The sequence below is a fragment of the Hyaena hyaena genome, unplaced genomic scaffold (genome assembly GCF_003009895.1).
Source record: "Hyaena hyaena isolate Hyena2069 unplaced genomic scaffold, ASM300989v1 scaffold_335, whole genome shotgun sequence".
Classification (NCBI taxonomy): domain Eukaryota; kingdom Metazoa; phylum Chordata; class Mammalia; order Carnivora; family Hyaenidae; genus Hyaena; species Hyaena hyaena.
In genome coordinates, this window is record NW_024080968.1 from 1,282,498 (window position 1) to 1,303,975 (window position 21,478).

At 54.1% G+C, this 21,478-nt stretch overlaps 1 protein-coding gene across 2 annotated transcripts in view; it reads left to right on the top strand.

Annotated features, from left to right (window-relative positions):
* The window catches only part of EYA2 (EYA transcriptional coactivator and phosphatase 2), a 268,108-nt gene that overhangs the window by 236,440 nt on the left and 10,190 nt on the right, over positions 1-21,478 (top strand). The window contains exons 11-16 of one of the 2 annotated variants that reach the window (XM_039249362.1): positions 3,838-3,896; positions 8,579-8,739; positions 12,565-12,679; positions 13,606-13,727; positions 18,187-18,287; positions 20,549-20,603. In XM_039249362.1, the coding sequence (XP_039105293.1) occupies positions 3,838-3,896; positions 8,579-8,739; positions 12,565-12,679; positions 13,606-13,727; positions 18,187-18,287; positions 20,549-20,554 (564 nt within the window). In that variant the 3' untranslated portion in view covers positions 20,555-20,603. Of the gene's footprint in view, positions 1-3,837; positions 3,897-8,578; positions 8,740-12,564; positions 12,680-13,605; positions 13,728-18,186; positions 18,288-20,548; positions 20,604-21,478 lie in introns of those variants that run through there. The other variant, XM_039249361.1, reaches the window with a different exon arrangement.

Genomic DNA, 21,478 nt, shown 5'->3' on the forward strand with positions numbered 1-21,478 from the left:
GTTTTGTGATTTCTTGAATAGCTAGGGCCTGAGAGACATTTTTGGTTAGCTGATTTACATGTTGAGCTGTATGAACATCTTGGACTAACGCAACGGTAGAAACAGAATTGTACACGTAAAGGTCAATCTTTTATGAGTAAGGGTCATTAGTCTGTTCATAGCTCAAGGGAAAGTATGGAGGGAAACAGGACCTGCTGGAGACACAATGTCTGTTCCCATAATCGAAAGAAGTTGTTCCCACAATAAGTTCCTTCACAAGGTGCAATCATCATACCAGGGCCCGAATAAGGGGACAAGTCACTCCCGATATTGATTAACAAAGTACCTTGGGGGGTCGGTGCTCCAGCAGAAATAACTGGGTGGGGGTGGATATCGGTCATCATCTGATTGGTGTGCAAACTTGCCTTAACCTCACCAGGAGCTTTCTCGACTAGTGGGCTCAGAATGGCTCCCAACAAATATTGTTCCAAAACAATTTTTCAAGCATAGTGTGGGCTAGCTTGTGAGCTCCCTAATCGAACTTATTGACACAGAAGAGAAGTTGTCAACCTGATGCCTTGACCCCTCGAGAGCAGCACTGCCCCCTAGAATTTTCTGTGCTGATGGGAGTTACGTGCACCGTCCAGTACAGTAGCCATCACCTACGTGTGGTTGCTGAGTGCTTGAAACAGGCCTACGGAACTCCATTTTTTGTGCTGTTTAATTTAAATTGATTTGAAAATAACTATAAATAACCACGTGTGGCTAATCGCTATGGTATTAGCATGACTATAGAATCTTTCAAGTTGGGGTGTACCATGGTGCTCAACTACTTTAGCAAAGGACAGTCCCTCTTGGTATATGTGCTGCCGAAGCGAGCACTGGACAGTCCCTCTTGGGAAGGGGAATCAGTTATACCTGAGACCACCAAGCATCAGTTAGAATCCCAGGTACGTGGAAAGAAAGGAAACCTGGAATGAGGAATGATAGAGGTTCAGGTGTAAGTCAGATATCTGCTAGCTCAAGAGTGGTCACTCAGCGTCCCCAGTTTTTTTTTTCTTTCTCCAGCACTCTCCAAAGAGCTTCCAGTTGGGTTTACCACTTAGCACCCGCCATGTTCTTCACTGATTTCTGCTTGCCCACAGTTGACCCCTAGGAACCCATGCGCGGCGACTTCCCCCCGCCCTTCCCCTCCAGGCTTGTCAGAGCGCACAGTCCTGCCTGTACCCAGGTGCTGTTCCCAGGCCCACGGATGTGCGGGGTCCCAAGCGTCAGGACTCCGAGCCATACTCTCCCTGCCGCAGAGCTGTGGACCCCAGGGGGCTGGGGACTCCGGAAGCCAACCTCACCTCCCAGCAAACCCCTTTACAATCCAAAGCCCTTGCAGGGGACCAGAGAGGGACCAGTGGCCACAGCACCCCTTTGTACCAGGTTCCAGCCTCGACCCCACAGAGTAGCCAGGCCTGCCCCAAATGCCACTGTCCCCACCCGCATCTCCATAACAACACAGTTGCTTCTATATATCTTAAAAAATTAATGAGGGAAGGGGTTCCCGTCATCCCCTAGTAGAACCCCTGTTCTCAAAGATAAACTCAAGCCTCTTCCTTATGTAAAAAGAGATCTGCTCAAAATAGTAGAAACCACTGTTTTTTCCCCACAGGCTGCCCTCTCACCGAGAGTCCAGAGATGTTACCACCAGTTGTTCTCTTAGAGGTCAAGCTCAGAGTTGCATGTGCTTCTCCTCTCCCTAGCAGTGTTTTCCCGGAGCTACCTGATTCCTGAGGTTACCCTGCACCTAAACGTGCACGTTTATGAATCTTAGCACAATAATAGAAACCACAGCACAGCACACATCCCACACCTGCCGTGTTCCAGCCGCGGTACTAGACGCTTTCAGCGCAGCCTCTCACTTCTCCTGGCATCCGCCAACCCTGTGCAGGAGCTCCATCATCCCCCACTTCCCAATGCGACCTCTAAGGCTCAGGGTGGTTTTGCCAACTGGCTCAAGGTCACACAGCCGGGAAGTGTTAGGATCTAGGGTCCAAACCCGGCGTCTGAGCCTCACCGGGGCTGTGGGGCAGGCAAAGCACGCACTACTTTTGCCTGATCAGCCTGTCACTGGGACGGACTGTGTGACGGCTGGGTGCGTACTGCAAGTGGCTTCATGCGTCACTTGGCTGCAGGGTGACAGAAATCCAGCTCCGTCGGCTTGAGCCGAAGCGCCCAGGGAGGGTTTCCTGCAGCGACTGTAACCAATAACCACCCCGTAGTAGCTTATAACAAGGCACGTGTGGTCTCTTACCGTTCTAGAGGTCAGAAGCCCAGCATCGGTGTCACTGGGCTGAAGGCATCAGCGACGCTCTGGGGGGAGAATCTGGGCATCTGGTGGCCACCCTGATCTTGGCCGGTGACCTCTTCATCTTTAGAGCAGTCCCCCGAATCCCCTTCTCCTCTCTGTCTTCAGATGTCCCTCTGCCTCATACAGAAGCCCTTGTAATCACATTGAGGGCCCACCTGCATAACCCCAAGGCCCTCCCCCTCTCAAGCCCTTAAACTTAGTCACATCTGCAGAGTCCCTCTCGCCATAGAAGGACCATGGGATTAGGACATAGACACTGGGGTGGGGGGTGAGCATTGTTCAACCTCGCACACTCAGCACGGGCTGGTTTCAGGCAAGGCTGGAGCCAGCGGATCAGATCACGGGACCAGGGCCTCATTCCCCCGTCTCCGGCTCTCGGACTTGATTTTCCCACCATCGGCAGCTGCAGCGAAGGAGAGGCTTTCCCAAAGTCCCAGCCGAATTCCCGGGATTGGCTCTCTCATTGGTCGAGTTTAGACCACATGTGCTCATCTCTGATGCAATCTCTGAAGCCGGAGGGCTCCTGGGTCTCTCTGATTGGTTGAACCTGGGTCATGTGGCCACATCCCCTCCCCTTGGTCTTAACTCACCGGTGTTAAGGTGTTTCCCCGAGTAGAACTGGGGGATTGTGGGTGGTGGAAGGCAGTAGGTCTTTGGAGTCTGTTGAATGGCAACCCCTTGGAATACTGCCTGGCACGTAATAAGTACTCCATAAGTGATGATTGTGTATCATCAGACCCAGAGAGGACTGGGGAAGCGGGTACCTCCAGAAGCTAATGCTTGAAGGGGTCGCCTGGGTGGCTCAGTCGGTTAAGCATCCACCTTCGGCTCAGGTCAAGATCTTGCAGTTCGTGGGTTCGAGCTCCGCGTCGGTGTCTGTGCTGACAGCCAGCTCAGAGTCCGGAGCCTGTTTCAGATTCTGTGTGTCCCTCTCTCTCTGACCCTCCCCTGCTCATGCTCTCTCTCTCTCTCTCAGAAATAAATAAAACATTTTTTAAAATTTAAAAAAAAAAAAAGAAGCTAATGCTTGAAGAATACAAGGCTCACTATGCAGATGAAGGCAGAAGAGTGTTCTGAGCAGAAGAAATCCTTTGGTTAAGGCAGTGGCTTCTGCCATGGGGCTAGGGCGACCTATGTGCTAACGTACTCACAGGTGGAGAGGGGACGTGTTTTGTGCCTGTCCCTCCAGTGTAATCTTAACAGCAGCCCCTCTGACTTGCAGAACTATCTTGGTTTGCGTGATCCATGATATGGTCACGGCCCTCTTTACAGCCAACCTGTAATGGTAATAGAAATGGTTTCATTTCTAAGGAAACCAAAGGCAAAAGAAGGGCTGAGACTTAACCAGAGGTCCCCTAACCTGTAGTGGCAGAGCTCAGACTAGAATTCAGGGCTGGTGGCTCCCAGGACAGTGCTCCCCAGCTCAGCTCTCAGAGGCTACAGCAGATTAACCAGTCATGCCTCTCCCTCTTTTTCTCCTCTTGCCACATTCTCCGTAGGATTGCGACCAGATCCACGTTGACGACGTCTCATCTGATGACAATGGGCAAGATTTAAGGTAGGAATTTGGGGAGTCAAAAATGCCCCCTTTTGGTTGGTCCTTGAGCTTGCCTTTCACCAGGAAGGGAGAGGAGAGGAGAGGCGGGCTGGCTATGAGGATGACGCGCGTGCCTGCCTGGCCAGAACCCAAAGGTTGCAGCCCAGCCCCTACACCCTGCAGACTCTTCCGCATGCATCACCTCCAGTCGCTGAGGCTGAGATTCCACAGATTCTCTATGACTCTGCTTATGTCTGTCTCACCACGGTTTTCTCCCCACTCACTAAAGTAACGCGTGCCTCTCGTAAAACCTCAAACATCACCTCTGTTCTTGCCTCCCAGAATCACCACCACTAAGAGTTTGGCTCCGCGTCTTCAAAGCTTTCATTGCTTCATTAGCATATGTACGGTATTTAATATAAAAGTTGACACAGTCGATACTCCAAATATTTCTCAACTGAGTAAATGGCATGTCTGGTTTCTAGGGGAAAACATTCCTAGGACGTGGATTCCAGAAATAAGGTACCCAAAACGAGACAGCTTCCAAAGAAATGTGACTAGAATGTTCCAAGCCGGCCCCGGAGAAAACCTTGTAAAAATGGAACCAGAGTTCATGTGTGCTTATCCAAAATGATCCCGACCTCTCGGCCCGTCCAAAATGTTATTCGACTAAATGATGATTCCTGTAGGGGGCCAGTAACGTCACTTAATGTTTGCTTCCTCGGTGTGTCTTCCACCTTACGCCAAAAAGAGAAATCAAAGCTCTGTGCCTGGGCCCCGGAAGTCATTTCAAAGCCCAGCAGCACCGGAAGTGATAGGCAGGTGCCTGCTTCATAGTACTTGGCCGTCCTGAAAACCCCTGGCAATCAGGCCTGGCAAGGAAAGGAGCAAGCCTCCAGTGCCAGCCAGCACTGCTCTGTTTATGGAGTAAACAAACCCCAGATCAAGCTTCATTGTGCCCTTCCCATGACGTCACAGCTGGGAACCACCCTCCCCTTCACAGCGGTGAGCCGCAGCGCTCCCTGCAGCTGGCCCGCTGGGGACGCAGAGCCGTCCTCCGGACCCCGCCTCGTGCCGGGCTGTTTGGAACCTCACTTCCAGAACCCACAGTCCAAGGATGTTTTTCCCCCTAGAAACCAAGTTCTCCCATTTCTTCACTCAGGAAATCTCTTTTGAGCACCTACTGTGTGCCAGGCACCAAGCACCAAATGCCCCTTCTTTTGTTTGGTTTTTTTTTCCGTTAGCAACAGAAAGGAACCTGGGTAACGCCCTTACTTTGCCCCCCCCCCTGTTGCAGGTGCCTTGCGTGCATTAGCTCGCGGCATCGTCACAGTTCCCTCGGGAATAGATGCTCTTTTCCTCATCCCCATTTGACAGTTGGGGAATAGGAGGCACAGAGAGATTAAGTCACTTGCCGAACCTCCCACAGCTGGGGCGGGGGGGCCGGGGAGGGGGGGGCAGGATTCATGGACGCCCTCCACCTGCCCTCCACCGCTCGGCAGGGAACCCAGGCTTTCCTCTGAGCGGTTAGTCAGTGTTCTTTTTCAAGGCCGGGTGATCTGGCCTTTCCACGCTCCCCGCGAGCGGTCTGTAAGGCGGCGCCCTCGGGTTCCCATCGTGAGTCCTTGACGTCTTGGCAGTGAAGCAGGAAGGTGTCCCCAAATTCCTTACAGCAGGAACCCACTTAGGTGGCACCCAGCGGGGCTTCCAGACAGAACTGTGACCCGCAGAAGGAGAAGCACTGGCACCTGCGTCAGAACTCGGGAGAAACGTGGAAGAGGCTCTGTGGGCGGCTCGTCACTTGGTTGCCGTGGGAGACCCTAGTGATGTCAGGGCCCCCCCCGCGCCCCCCGGGAATGCTGGCCAGCGGGCTGTGCTGACCTGCGCCGCCGCCGCGGGGCCTTCCCTCCTCGAGCCTTCCCGGACCAGATCCGGGCACGTCCCGGAGCCACACCTGCTGGCTACTGGCCCCGGGGCTGACCGGCCGCCCCTCACGGTGCCCAGCCCTGGGATCAGTAGCCAGCAGAGGTGCCACCCCGCCGGCCGCTGCTCTGCGTAACAGACCGTCCCCTGAGCCCTGTGGACACCGCCACCCCCAAGCAACAGGGGAGGGAGGTGGCGGTCCGGTGGGGGAGGGTGGTGGCCTAGGACATCCTGCGCGTCCGTGGCACCGTCTCCCGTGACACCCCCGGAGACCACGCCTGATCTCGGCTTCTACAGAGACTTCTGAAGAGATGGAGGAGGAGCCGGCCGTGGCTGGAAAGCCCGTGGCGGAGGAGGAGGAGTTTCCGGGTGATGGGCTGTGGCTGCAGGCGGGTCGGGGGCGCGCAGCTGCCCTCGGTGCCTGCCCCGGGGTTCCCCGGTGAGGACCGCAGTGCTCCGGCCACCGAACGGGCAGCAGCAACCCCCGAGGGCCCTAGGCTGTCCTTCCACAGAGGCTCAAAGAGAAGATGGAATCGAGGTTGGCGGAAAATAAAGTTTCTAAGAAAGAAGAAGGAGATATTGTCCTGCGAGATGGGAATCTCTGCAGTAAAGCGGAGGGACTGAAGTGCGGCTTCTGGAAACGAGGGGTGTGACGGGGTAAAGTCATTTCTCGACCCCCCCCCCCACACCGGGCTGCCCGTGCTGGAAAAGCGCCCGGCGCGAGGCTCCCTGGCCCTGCGGTTGGATGTCGTCTGTCCCCCTTCACGAGTTGGGTGTATTTCGTTCATCTTTACCCCCGGTCGTCACCACCCAAGGCGGGTGAAATGAAGAAGCAGCAACACGTCTGTGTAAGGAAGCCGGTCACGTCCTTCGCGGGAAAAAGGACGTTTTTGAACAGACGGGTTATTGGGTCCATCTGTTCTCCGCGGGGTTTTGTACATTTGAGAAGAGACGGTACCACCCATATCCTCGCCGTCTCGAACCATCCACTTGCTGCCATCATGGCTTCCTTGCTTCCGGTGTTGTACACGGTCACACTCGCAGAAATGTCTGTGACAAGGGACGCGGGTGTGTGTATGTGTGTGTGACCCTGTGGCCGCTGTCTCTCTCTGGCTCTTCACACAATGTGCTGTGCAGAACGCCAGGGACTGCATTTGGGTCCTTCAGGGTTAAGTCGCCGGCCCGCAGGCCCCAGGGAGCCCCCAGGGGAAATCAGGCCGAGGAGAGTTCATCCCAGGCGCTTCTGGGGCCTCCACCGGGTTTTGTCGTCACCCCAGGAGGGAGGCCGGATTCTGCTCAAGGCTGGGCCCCAGGCACAGAACGGTGGGGGACAGCAGCGCATCACTCGCGCAGTGCTCTGGCCGTGGACACCGCACACGCCCCACAGGGAGAGCCACCCAGCCTCTCACCCTTCGCAGACGCCCTTTCACCTGGGCCGCTGCGGTGGCCTTGAAGTACCAGACGTGCGCGAGACACGGCTTCCAGGTGCCGTTTCATCCGCTACAACACGACTTTGTAGAAACTGAAATGTCTCTTTCTACTCCTCAGCTCATCCTGGAAAATCTAGAAACGGCAAATAGGGCAAAGAGGAAAACCGTGAGCCAAGGTCACAGCCTGGCATTATGCCGACCTGTTTTCTTCTCTTCTTTTCTAGAAAGAGACTTGTTTTTTAAGCTTTGGGTCATACTGCACGTGTGTCCCTTGTCACACTGTGGCTTCCCCGCGATGGTCACTTTGCAGACCTCCTGCAAAGCTGCTGGCAGAGGGAGAGAAGGGGTCTCTGGTGGAGGGGGAGCTCATTCTCACGCGCCGGTTGCTGTAGGCGAGGAGTGGCCCCCACTCTCCCGTTCGGATTCCCAGGTGCCACTTCTGTCGTTAACTTCGTGTGACACTCTGGCTCTTCCCCAGTCCACACGTGGAACTCCTGAGGCCAGCCTGCTTCGTTCCGAGTGGAGGACTGTGTCTGCACAGCGCCAGCAATCGGCGCTGCCAGATTTAACAAACCAGAAACACTCAGGGGCCCCTGGGCGGCTCCATCGGTTAAGCATCCGGCTTCCACTCAGGTCATGATCTTGCAGTGCGTGGGTTTGAGCCCCGCGACGGGCTCTGCGCTGACAGCTCAGAGCCTGGAACCTGCTTCGGATTCTGCATCTCCCTCTCTCTCTCTCTGTTCCTCCCCTGCTCACACTGTCTCTCTCAAAAATTAAACATTATTTTAAAAATTTAAAAACCTAGGGGCACCTGGGTGGCTTAGTCGGTTAAGCGTCCGACTTTCGCTTAGGTCATGATCTCGCGGTTCGTGGGTTCGGGCCCGCATCGGGCTCTGTGCTGACTGCCAGCTCAGAGCCTGGAGCCTATTTCAGAGTCTGTGTCTCCCTCTCTCTCTGACCCTCCCCTGCTCACGCTGTCTCTCTCTCTCTCTCCTAGAAATAAATTTAAAAAAATATATATTTAAAAACCTAGAATGTGGCATTTCTGTGGAAAGGTAGGTACACGCTCCTGGAGCGGCAAGAAGGAGTCAGGAGCCAGGCCTTACAGGGGACGTGAGACAGCACAGACTGGGGGATCAAAGTGGCGGGAACTAACATGTTTTCTTCCAGACTCTTCTCTCACGATGAACCGGCCACAACCATATTCTGGACTTACCTTCTAGCATCGAACTCTAAAGGGGGGTCAGGGCTTCTCCTAGCAGCCACTGCATGCAGGGGCTTCGCGGGGCCGCGGTCTCCCTGCCGAGAGCCCCCCTCGCACACTGACCCGTCTCTCGCCCCCTCTCGCAGCACCTACAACTTCTCGGCCGACGGCTTCCACAGCTCGGCCCCGGGGGCCAACCTGTGCCTGGGCTCCGGCGTCCACGGCGGCGTGGACTGGATGAGGAAGCTGGCCTTCCGCTACCGGCGGGTGAAGGAGATGTACAACACGTACAAGAACAACGTCGGCGGTGAGTGGGCCGGAAGGGGGGGCCGCGCCGTCCGGGGGTTCTGCCCATGCTCAGCCCGCGGCCCCGGGGCCCAGGCAGGGTCAAGGGCGGCCGCGGCTCCCAGGGCGTGAACGCGAGCTCCGTGGCGCGCGCTCTGGGAGAGGACAGAGCATCTCTGCGTCCTCACGTTGAGGGGGAGGAAACTGAGGAACCGATGATGCAGCCGGGCCAGGATCACACAGCCCGCTGGGGGCGGGGCGGCCCCACCCCACGTCTTGACCAAGTGTGGTCCGCACACCGCCGCGCCGAAGCACCCGGAGACGTGCGGGGCGTCCGAGTCTCGGGCCCTCACCGGACATGCCGCGTCTGCGGCTGGGGTGGGCCGGCCTTCTGCTTCCCACACGCCCTTCAGGCGACGCGGCCCCTCGCTGGAGTTGGGGGACCCGAGGCTTCAGCCCTTGCTGCTCAGACGGCGGGCCGAGCATCCCCCCCCGGACGTCAGCCTCTCGGGCCCTACTCTAGGCGGCTGCGTCAGAATCTACGTTTTGAACAAGATTCCCAAGTAGTTTGTGGAAACATTGAAACAGGAGATGGACTGGAAGCCACTGGTTCTCATATTGGGACCACCGGAGGCATTTCCGGTTCTGATTTTCTTTCTATTTTAGAAACAGAGAGGGAGGGAGAGACGGAATCCCAAGCAGGCCCCGTGCCGTCAGTGCAGAGCCTGATTCGGGGCTCGATCTCACAACCGTGAGATCATGACCCGAGCTCAAATCAAGAGTCAGTCAGACGCTTAACCGAATGAGCCCCCCAGGCGCCCCCAGTTCTGACGTTCTTGGCCACAGCCTGGGTCGGAATCACAGAACTCGGGCTCTAATGTGCAGTCAAGGTGAAAGCCACCGGCTTCAGTAGCAAGAGACCGTTGGTCATCACGCTGAACAAGAAGTCCGGAGACGGCTTTGGGCAAGGCTGGCTTGCCAGTGCCAGGCCCCAGATCACTGTTTCTAGAATTCTCTAGGCCAGTGGTTCTTAACAGGAGTGACACTGCTCCTCCCCAGGAAGGCATCTGGGGGTGTTTCAACTGTCACAATGTGTGGCACCAGCTGCTGGCCCACAAAGGGATCAGGTCTGAGTGGGCAGCGGGTGGTGCCTGCTGGATCCCCCGTGGCCCCCAAAGTGTCCAGGGCTCCCTCCCCCAGCCCCAGAAAGAGTAGGGTCCCAGAAGGAATTTAGGATCTCAAACTGGACAGAACCTACTTCCCATCCCAATGCCTCCACTTTCTAGCTACCTCCCTGAGCCTCAATGCCTAAATCTGAGAAATGGGGATAAAAATAATTCTGTCTCCCTGGGTCATGGGAACGTTTGTGGTTAATGGGCACAAAAGTCATGACTCTGTGGATAGCAGCCAGGTAGCATTTGTCACTAGTTCCTTTCAGTTTTCCCTGGGAGCCTTTCAAGTTCTTCTGTCTTCTGCTTTCCCCGGACAGACTGTCAGTTTTTTGGGTCAGATTTTCTGTCTTGTCTGTGGCTGCAGCCCTAATGCAGTTCCGGCAACAGCTAACATTTGTTGAGCGCTTGCTGTATGCCAGGCTCTGTGACGAAGGCTTGTCATCTAAAATCTTAATTGCTCTTTAAGACACCCCTGTGAGTACTTTCATCCTCCATGTTGTATAAACCTGGAAACCAAGATCAGAGACGTTAAGTAACCCGCCCAGCGTCACACAGCCGAGGTGGGCCAGGCTGAGCGCCTCACCACCTCTGCCCACACTCTGCGGCCCCTCATACCCGAGTCTGTCGACTGTGAGAGTGAAGCGGAGAGCTTCAGAGTCAGCCCTGCTTGCTCACCCTCCCCTGCGCGCAGAGAGGAAGGGAGCGGGAGTGCATGGAATAGGGGAGACGGTGGAGTCGGCCAGTAGGGGCCACCTGCCCCTCATCCAGGTTAAGCCCCAGGAAGTGCCCGGCGCTGCGTCAGGCTGCTTTGCTTTCCCATAAGCTGAGGGGAAATTGCCCCGTGTGTCAGTGGGCGAGGGGGGCTTGAGGCTAGAAGGACCCCGCGGGCAGCCCTCCCCCACCCCTGCCCGCAGCTCCCCCTCGCCTCTCCCCCAGCTGTTCCTGCATCACAGAGCCAGCCCGGGGAGGGCTGCAGCCTCCAGCCTGGGGCTCACCACACACCCCAGGAGCCCATGGGTTTTGGAAGTTGTGCCCAGCAGAGAGACATGTGCAAGGTACAGGGTGAAGACAGAAAACGCTTAACAAGGGGCGCCTGGGGGGCTCAGTCAGTTAAGCGTCCGACTTCGGCTCAGGTCATGATCTCACGGTATGTGAGTTCAAGCCTTGCGTCGGGCTCTGTGCTGACAGCTCTGTGCTGTCAGCCGCCGCACCGTGAACACTTCTTAAATGTTGCAAGTGTCAGGGGGGTGGGGGGAAGCTACGGGTGGGGGGCAGGCCGACAAAAGCCTGAAGCTTGCTTCCTAGCAGGCGCAGAGTCGGAGCGGCTGACCGGCTGGCTACCCGTGGCAGCACGCGTGGGAAGCCCCCTGCTAACCGTACACCTGCCCCTGGGGGGTTGTATTGCTATTAAGCCCCCAGCTGAGGGGCCGCGGGGAAGGTGCAGGGAGGAGGGAAAGCCAGAGACCGCCGGCAGCACTTTCGTCCCACTGAATTCATTCTTCCTTGGACAAATGCTGACTCAGCACCAACCACACACCAGCCCCTGCTCTACGATACCTTCCCAGGGCTGATGCCACCATCAAAGCCGGCGTGGTCCTTGCCCTCAGGGAGCAAACAGCGTAACGGCTGAAGCAGACATCAAACACATAATCACACACATGCGTGTAAAATGATCATTGTGGCAAGTGGTGTAAAGAAGAGATACAGTGTGTTGGCAGAGCATAAAATAGAGAGAGCTGACCAGGCTAAGGCTTCCAGAAGAAAGGGCATTAGAAATGAGTGTGAAGGATTTGTGCAAAAAGGGAAGGTGTGGTCCAGGTCCTGAAAAGAGGCGTGCAAAGGTCCTGAGACAGGAACAGACTTGATGTTCCAGGGGACAGAGAGGAGGCCACTAGGGCCAGAATGGAAGGACCTCAGGGCAATGGCAAGAGATGAGATTGGCAAGCTCACAGGTGCGAGGGCGGAGGCTATGGAGGCTGAACTGCATCTCAAGGGCCTTGATGGCTGACAGAGCGATGGTCAAGTGTAGAAACACCATAGAGTAGGCTCTGGAGCTCTGCTGCCTGGCTGCCGCACCCGGCTCCGTTATTTCCTCTCTGCGGTGAGCAAGTCCATCAGCCTCACACGGCCTCAGTTTCTTTACCTGACTTACACGATGTCATATGCCAACTATATCTCAATTAAACATAAGTAAATAAAAAGAGTGTTCCCCTCTGGGGTCACTGTGAAAATAAAACAAATCATGTTAAAAGGACAGGACCCTACACATAGTAAGCACTCAATAAATGTTAGTCATTTTTATTTCATTATCCATTTTTTGGTCTCCACTAATAACAGTATGAACTCAGTACTCTGCATTTTTTGTTCATCTGTGTAAAAGTGCCTGTTACAATACTGAGCACAGAGAAGGCACTCCTGAAGTCTTGGTTGGATGGACAGATGAGCAAAGGGAGGAAGGAGGATGGACGGATGGATGGATGGATGGATGGATCAATCAGTAGATGGATTGATCCATCAATCCCAAAATAAGATTAAAATCACTGGATTAAAGTTGTCCTTGGGTGTCATCTGATTTGAAACCTCAGGGTACCAGTAGCTAGACTCCCCCTCCCTAACCACTAGCCCCCAGACTTCTCAAATAATGACCAGCACATCTTTATTTCCCTTGTCCACAGGCTTGATAGGAGCTCCCAAAAGAGAGACTTGGCTGCAGCTCAGAGCCGAGCTGGAGGCTCTGACCGACCTCTGGCTGACCCACTCTCTGAAGGCGCTCAACCTCATCAATTCCCGGTAGGTGGGAGCCCCCATTTTCCTTTGCGCCCCTGAACTTTCTCCCATTTGAGGGTGGTGGATCCTCTTATTTCCACACTTGGGAGAATTGGACTCTCTAAATTCTCATTTGCGGGCTCTCCGGACATTTGATAAAGCGGAGGTATTTTAAAGCACCACCTGGTACCACAGCTGAGCAAACATGTACCGACACTAACCAGGGCCCAGCAGAGCCAAAGACGTTTGTACACAGGTCCGTCCTGTCCCCACCCACTCTTGCCCACAACACCCACCCGTCACAACACCCTCCAAAAGCTGCAGATCATTTGGCGCTTACAAAGTAAGGAGGGTCCAGTTTCATTCTGGGCCTCCCAGTAAATTGCCTCTGGCCCTTAAAGAAGACCATCTGGGCCAGGGGACACATTACTGTCTGCGCCAGCATCAAAAATCTCGTGAGCCACCACGTGAACGGTCACAGAATAGCTCCATCCCGCTGGTGTGTCTTCTTTGATACACACTCTGTCCCAAAGAGTGGGAAAGTAACCCATGGCTCCAGGTTTCCGTATTCTGGAAACATATCAGAACCAGTAGGTGCTCCCCAGTTTACCCCACCCCTCACCACTCCCTATTGTCCTACCCCTGAGCCATGTTAACTCCTGGACGTCACCGAGAGGCAGGGGCCACTGTTTTAAGCGTGGGCCCTCGCCAGAAACATTTTTCTAAATAAAAGTATTGCACTCGTGTTTCGACGTGCCAGGCAGCCTCAGGCTTTGCAGGAGAGGAACAGCTGAAGGATTTTGGGGCCCCACTCTCACCTGAAGATGGCTTAGCCAGAGCTCCCAGCCCCCACCAGGGTGCCTGCTGACTCCAGGCTCTTGCTGACGGGGGAAGGGGCTTGGCCTGGCCGTACCTTGGTGTTCTGACCCACAGTCATTTTTTGTCCTCAGGCCCAACTGTGTCAACGTGCTGGTCACTACCACTCAGCTAATTCCTGCCCTGGCCAAAGTCCTGCTGTATGGACTGGGCTCCGTGTTTCCCATTGAGAACATCTACAGTGCAACTAAGACAGGTAGGGAGAACCAGGACCTCGGGGCGATGCACAGAGGGGTGGGTGAGGTTAGCTTCCGTCCCTTGTATGAGAAGCTTATGGAAAACAGCATTAGGGAAGCTAAAGAACTTAACTCGTCCATGGGTGTGACTCAGATCCCCAGAATGATCCCACACACCACTCACTTTAAACCTCAGGTTCCAAAGAAATTGGTTAGGACCATATTCTAAAGTGCGTGTGTTAGTTAGGATGCCTGCAAAGCTGCTGTAACAAATATACCCCCAAATACATGGGCTTCCATCAGCATCAAAGCTTATTTCTCCCTCACTTGTCAACAGACCCAACGTGAGTGATCCAGGCTAGTGGGGCAGCTCTGTCCTGAAACTCACCCAGAATCCCAGGTCCTTCCCATCTTCTTTTTCCACCATCCCCTGTGGTTTTATTCTCATGTGTGTGGCCAAATCAGAATCCTGCCACATTGTCATTCCGACTTATGGGAAGGAGGGGGGAAGAGGAAGGAGTAATACGTGTCCAATATTTCAAAGCCAAGACTCAGAAGGGGTACATAGTACTTCTACTCACCCCTTATTGGCCCCAGCTTAGTCACATGGCTGTTTGCAAGGGAGGCTGGAAATGTAGTCCATAGCTAAGTGCCATGAACCCAGGTAAAAGTCACGGAATTATATTACCAAGAAGAGGGAGGGGCGCCTGGGTGGCTTAGTCGGTTAAGCATCCGACTTTTGCTTAGATCATGATCTCGCGGTTAGTGGGTTCGAGCCCCGCGTCGGGCTCTGTGCTGACTGCCAGCTCAGAGCCTGGAGCCTGTTTCAGTCTGTCACTCCCTCTCTCTCTGACCCTCCCCTGCTCACGCTGTCTCTCTCTCTCTGTCTCCTAGAAATAAATTAAAAAAAAAAAAAAAAAGAAGAAGAGGGAAACAGTCCTTGCCACAGCGTGGCACAGGAGGTGATTTTAATTTTAGTTGGTGTAAGTCATCAAAGAATCTTAAATCTAACCTTGAACTGCACAGAGAGAAAGTTTTGGGTTTTTTTTTTTTTAATTCTCTTTTAAGGAGTGAGTCTCAGTTTAGTGTTATCCTGTGTTAACGCCTCTCTTAATACTTGATCATCTCCATTATTAACAAAGAGAACAAGCCTTAGGCTCAGAGCTCCTATCAGATAAAAGAATTTAATAACCAGAAATTAACAGCATCATTTATCATCAGGGCAAGTAATATTGGTTTTCTTGGGGAGGGGGGTATTCTTACATCACCTGAAACTGTATAATAATACAAAATAAATCTAGTTAGTTAAGTCTTTTTTAAACATTAATTTATTTTGAGAGAGAGAGACCGCGCACATGTGTGTGCATCACAGATCGAGCCCAACACAGAGCCTGACCGCATGAACTGTGAGACCATGACCTGAGCTGAAATCAAGAGTCAGACTCTTAACTGACTGAGCCACCCAGACACCCCAAGAGGTTTTTAATTAGAAATTTTTACCCTTGTTTTCTTCTGGAGAGAAAAAAAAAACTATAGTACTTTGGAAGCAATTATCCCAGACAGTTTTTGCCTTTACTGAAGTTCTGAGTCTGAACATTAACAGAAAAGTGTCTTTTCTGATTTTAAAGTCATGAACATCAGACCCCAGGTGGCCATTAGAGCTTATGCGACGGGACCTGGTGAGCCAGTCATTTTCTTTCTGCACAGTCTACTCGTGTGCCTTTGCAGGCTTAGTCAGAACCTCCTTTTAAAATATTTTTTATCATGGGGAGCCTGGGGGGCTCAGTCGGTTGAGTGTCCAACTTCAGCTAAATAAAATATTTTATCTTTAATTATGGGAAAATACACATAAAATTTACCACCTTAACCATTTTTAAGGGTGCATTTCAGTGGCATTAACCACATTCATATTGTTGTGCAGCCGTCCCCACCATCCATCTCCAGAACCCTTTCCATGTTGTAGAACTGAAGCTCGGTCTGCATTAAACAGCCCCCCCTGGCCCCCACTCCTTCTGCCCTCAGCCCGTGGCGGCCACCTCCTCCTTTCTGTCTCTGCAAATGTGACTGCTCTAGGGACCTCGCATAAGTGGAATTCTGTCATACTTGTCCTTTTGTGATTGGCTTGGTTCACTGAGCATAAGGTCTGCAAGGGTCCTATCCTTCTGGGAGTAGGTGTCAGATTCCCTTGCTTCTTAAAGCTGAGCAATAGTCCGTTATCCATACATCCGACATTGTGTGTATCCACTCATCTGCCAACGGACACTTGGTTACTTCCACGTTTTGGCTGTTGCACAATAATGCAGTCGTAAACATGGGTGTACAAATAGCTCTTCAACACTCTGCTTTCAGTTCTTGGGGGTAAATACCCAGCAGTGGAATTGCTGGATCTAATTCTATTTTTCGTTTTTCTGAGGACCCACTGCGCTGTTTGCTGCAGCGGCTGCACCATTTTACGTCCCCCACAACATTTGTTCTTTTCTTTCCTTTTTTGATAATAGTCGTCCCGATGGGTGCCAGGTGATGAGTGTTCTTTTTAATATAGTGGTTCTGTGGTTGAATTAACAACTCAGGCAACAACAGATGTTGGCGAGGATGTGGAGAAAGGGGCACCCTCTTCCACTGCTGGTAGGAATGCAAACTGGTGCGGCCGCTCTGGAAGACAACATGGAGGTTCCTCAAAAAATTAAAAATAGAACTACCCTACGACCCAGCAATTGCACTAGTAGGTATCTATCCAAAGGATACAAAAATGCTGATTCGAAGGAGCACGATAGCAGTGCTATGGACAACAGCCAAAGTATGGAAAGAGCCCAAATGTCCACCGAAGGATGAATGGATAAAGATGTGGTGTATACACACGATGGAATATTACTCGGTGATCAAAAAGAATGAAATCTTGCCATTTGCAACTATGTGGGTGGAACTAGAATGTATTATGCTAAGCAAAATTAGAGAAAGACAAATGCCATATGATTTCAGTCTAAGCTTGCCTCCAGGTTCTGCTCCGTTCCACACATGCTCTCACTGTGGTACCAGCGGCCATCAGGGGAACGTGGTCTCAGGACAGATGGCAGAGGTGTAGGGGGCCAAGCCACACCACCCATGCACACAACCCCGGGCAGGTCCCGAGCATGCCAGGATTGGTCAGAGCAAGTCACGTGGCCACACTGATATCAGCGGGGTGGAGAAAGGGCTCCACCTGCTGGAGGGAATGGGAATTGCAGGGTAGTGATGTATTCTCTTAACTCCCAGTTATGATTCACAGCTCTGAGCCAGCCTCACCTCCCACAGAGGAGAAAGCAGGCAGAGAGGGAGGAACGAAAGGTCTGCAGCACAGCTGAGTCCTACTCAGAGCAGGATAACAGAGTAGCTCGGAGCTCAAGTACTTGGGGCAGGCAGCCTGGGTTCAAATCCCGACTCAGTGCTTGCTAGCCGGGTGGCCCAGGCAAGTGCCTTTACCTCTCCGTGCCTCTGCTTCTCTGTCTATAAACAGTGGAGGATCAGAATACCTCTAAGCATATGACAGAGGGGCATCGTACATGCAAAACATTCAGCAGTTCCCAGCAGAGCACAAGTGCTCAAAAATAATTATTATCCCTTCTACTGACATTACTCCGCTACTCCTCGAGGCACTCCATCGGCCTCAGTTTCTTTATCTCTAAGAGGAATTTTATTAATTGCAGTTTCTTAAGGATCGCTGTCATAGTAAATAATGTTAAGTCAGTGGTTCACAAACAGCGGGGAAGCTGTGTGCCTCCCAGGAGATCGTTGGCAACATCTGGAGACATTTTCCCTTTTCCAACTGGAGGAGGCGCTGCGGGATGTATAGGGGAGGGGTGGGGGGCTGCTAGGCATCACAGGGACCCGGGCAGCACCCCCAACCCCGGCACAGGGTCACCCAGCCTCACATGCCACTAACGCCAAGCCTGGGAAATCTGATGTAGGGAGCATTGGGATACAGAAAATACAGTGAGCGCGGCTACTTTTAGTAACGCTGTTCCCCTCACTGTTCCAATCTGGCTCACACATCAGGATGCTAAGATCCGGGAAAACCGAGACTGTGGAGAGGAGGTCCTCCCCGGTAGCAAGGGAAACACCGGCAGGGGAGTCACCCTGAGGCCCAAGTCTGTCGCCAGGCTGCCCCCACCCCACCATGGGCATGTGACTCCTGGCCCTCTGCCTCCTAAATCACGTCACCTGTCAGAGCCCGGGTGTCCCCAGCTGTGAAATGGGTCCAGCCGGCTGCGTAGACCCCACACCTCTTCGATCCCCTGCACCGCCTCTCCTGCATCACCCGGAGGAAGCCACTGAGCCTCCCTGCGCCGTCACCCCCACATGGGGACGCGCCTCAAACGCTTGCTTGAGGATGAAATGATGGGTGCTTGGCACTCAGGAGGGTGGCGCCTCCCAGCAAGCAGTTATGAGTCCCTGCCATCCCGGGTCCCCAGTCTCTTCTCTCTTTCCTTCCTGTGCGCGCAGGGAAGGAGAGCTGTTTCGAGAGGATAATGCAGAGATTCGGCAGGAAAGCCGTCTACATCGTGATCGGCGACGGCGTCGAAGAGGAGCAGGGGGCAAAAAAGGTACTTCTTCCGGCTCTCGGGCTGCAGGGCCCGTGGCGCGGATTTCCTCCCCTTCCCCCCCCCCCCCCCCCCCCCCCGGCGGAGGCTGGGTCCGCTCCCCCCACCCCACCCCAGGCTCTGAGCTCTCCGCCGCTCCCAGCCCGTTTGCGATATCGCAGAAGCGTCCAGAGTCATTTCCTTGTGCAAATCCGCCTCGGTGCCTCTGGCGGCCGCCCCCGTAGCCCTGGGTGTTTTCTGGGCCGGCTGCTCCAGAGCCCGGGCGCTCAGTGCGCGCGGCCGGTGGGGGGCCGGCGCACGTGTGCGCGCTGTATTTCTTGCGCCGCGATCGTATGTTCCAGGAACCCGGCCCAGTTAATAAAGGCAGCATTAAGCTAATGAAAAAGAAAATCCTGCATTTGTGATCTTGGGCCCGTGAGGAGAGGGCCAGGGGGTTCTGGTGGCCACAGCCCTGCTCTTGGAAAAGAAACAGCTGCCCCAGCCCTGGGTCTGGACCTGTCAACAGCATCCCCGCGAGCCTGCCGCCCCCCACCCAGAGGCCTGGGAAGTGGATTGTTAATGTCACAGAGCTTAATTGGGAGGACCTGGCTTCCCCCTTCCCTCCCCAGCGACAGATTCCAAGGAAATGCAGAACTGTTCAGGCTCTCCGTGGACAAAGCCCGAAAAGAGAAGGAGAGTCCCTAGGGTCCCCAGCAGAGGGGCCTGGACAGAGCTGGAAGGCCCCGCCCCCTGCAAGGTCCCTCCCCTCCCCAGACCCCTCCAGACCCCGCCTTTAGGCCTCAGGCTTCAACGACACTTGTGGGGGAAGAATTCCCAGATTAGCCACCACTCTGGTCCCAAGGCAGGTCGGCCTGGAACTTCCCTCCCCGCCCCCCCAATGTCCATATTCGTTCCTCGGGGCCTGGGTGATGGGGGGCTTGATGGCATCCCCTCCAGCTAGTGCGGAAACTCCATTAGCTGAGCTGTCAGCAGCTGTCACAGCCCCGGAGCCTGCAGGGAGCAGAAGGGACAGGCTCTCACCCCTCCCTCAGCCCACAGCCTGGGGGCGGATGCGGGGTGGGGCAGCAGAGCTTTGGAGAGCAATAAAGCAGGGACTTCCAAGGGACCCAAGGGACAGTGGGGGCGAGACATGTTGCAAGTGTGGTCAAGGTAGGCCTCGTGCTGCTGAGCAAAGACAGGAGGAGGAGAGGGAGTGAGCCAAGCAGATACAGAGGGAAGGCAGCCCGGGAGAGAGCAGAGCTAAGAGACTCCATGGTGTGGAGGCTGGGCCTTCTGCAGGAAGCCAGCACGGCCGCACTGGCGAGCCCCGCGTGGGGGGGGTGCCAGGAGTGGGGGTCAAGGAGGAGCCTGAGTGCTGCTTTATTTTTCCTTTAATATTTTTTAACATTTATATATTTTTGAGAGACCGAGTGTGAGCGGGGCAGGGGCTGAGAAAGAGACAGAATCCGAAGCAGGCTCCAGGCTCTGAGCTATCAGCACAGAGCCGGACACGGGGCTCGAACTCACGAATGTTGAGATCATGACCTGAGCCGATCCCACTGGGCCACCCCAGTGGGTGCCTGCCTGAGCTCTTCTTTGTAAAGCAGATTTCGTTAGCTTAAAAAATGGATTGATTTAAGGGCGCCTGGGTGACTCAGTCGATTGGGTGTCAGACTTCAGCTCAGGTCATGATCTCACATGGGATGGAGCCGCAGTTCGGGCTCTGTGCTGACAGCTCAGAGCCTACTGGGGATTCTCTCTCTCTCTCTCTGCCCCTCCCCTGCTCCCATGCTTCCCCCCTAAATAAATAAATTTTTTAAAAATGAATTGATTTAGAGGGAAAAATGGTAAGTACCTAATCGTGATAGAGGCGGCGCACAGGGAATGACAGAAGCAGCAGCAGCATCACATGAATTACCACGAAGGATCGGTGTTCCAGAAACCCCGTACCAGGTCAAGAGCACGATCTGTGTGGTGAGACTGTCTGCTGCCGGGGTCTTTCTAGCACCCTCTCTCCACGCTCAGACCTGAGCGCTCTGCCCGAAGCACGGGACGGGGAATAAATGAAGCTTTGCTTCTGTCACAGTTGGACGGGAGAGCCGCTTAGGCCTGTGGTCCCAGGCACCCCTTGCCTGCCTTCTGGCCCCGACCCAGACAATGACGGGGACAGAGAATGCCAGGGCCCCCCGTGAAGGTCCTGACGTTTCTCGCCTTCTCACAAGTGGAGAGGGTTTGTTAGGACAGAGTAAGCCTGACATGTTTTGAAATGAGCCCTTTCTCTCCAGAAATGAAATGCTGATGGACCATCTAACCTTGATGTCCAGAAGGCCAAGATCTGAGGGTGTTATCCGGGAGAAACAGGCAGAGTTACTTGTGCTCACAATACCGTGGGCTTCGGGATGTAAACGCTCGGGCAAAAAGTCCCGATGCTTGTACCCAAACGTGCTGTGGCTGTGGATGTATGTGACCCAGCAAACGTGGGGGTGGTGAGGGGGCGCAGGGGAGCAGATGCTTCCCGCACCAGTGAGGTGCCACGGCCCTAACGTGCTTTCTCCAAATCGCCCAGCAGCTCGTGGAAAGATTCCGAATACAACAGGGGCACCTGGGTGGCTTAGTCGGTTAAGCGTCTGACTTTCGCTTAGGTCATGATCTCGCGGTTCGTGGGTTCGAGCCCCGCGTCGGGCTCTGTGCTGACTGCCAGCTCAGAGCCTGGAGCCTGTTTCAGTCTGTGACTCCCTCTCTCTCTGACCCTCCCCTGCTCATGCTGTCTCTCTCTCTCTCTCTCCTAGAAATAAATAAAACATTTTTTTAAAAATATATTAAGTAAAAAAAAGATTCCGAATACAACAAAACACAGAGTTCCATTACCCCGTAGTTGCACTTCTGGAAATTTGGGTTTGAGTAAAAGCCCGTGCGAGCTACCCGTTTATACGTGACCTGGACGATGTCGAGTCCAGGTTCAGGTGGTTACATACAGGCTTATCCTTGTGTGAATATCTGATAGCACATTCGAAAATCAGTCAAGTCCAAGGCCTGTGAGAAGGGGTTGGATGCCTGCCCCCCACCACCACGCAGTGCCCCCAGACCATTAGGGGGTCAAAATTCGCACCTTTGGCAATTTCCACAGTGACCCCGAGAGGGCAGGCTTTTCCTCCTTTTAGAACCGCTAGTCTGGGCTCCCCTTCCTGTACTGGGCCAGGCACCTCCCTGGCCCC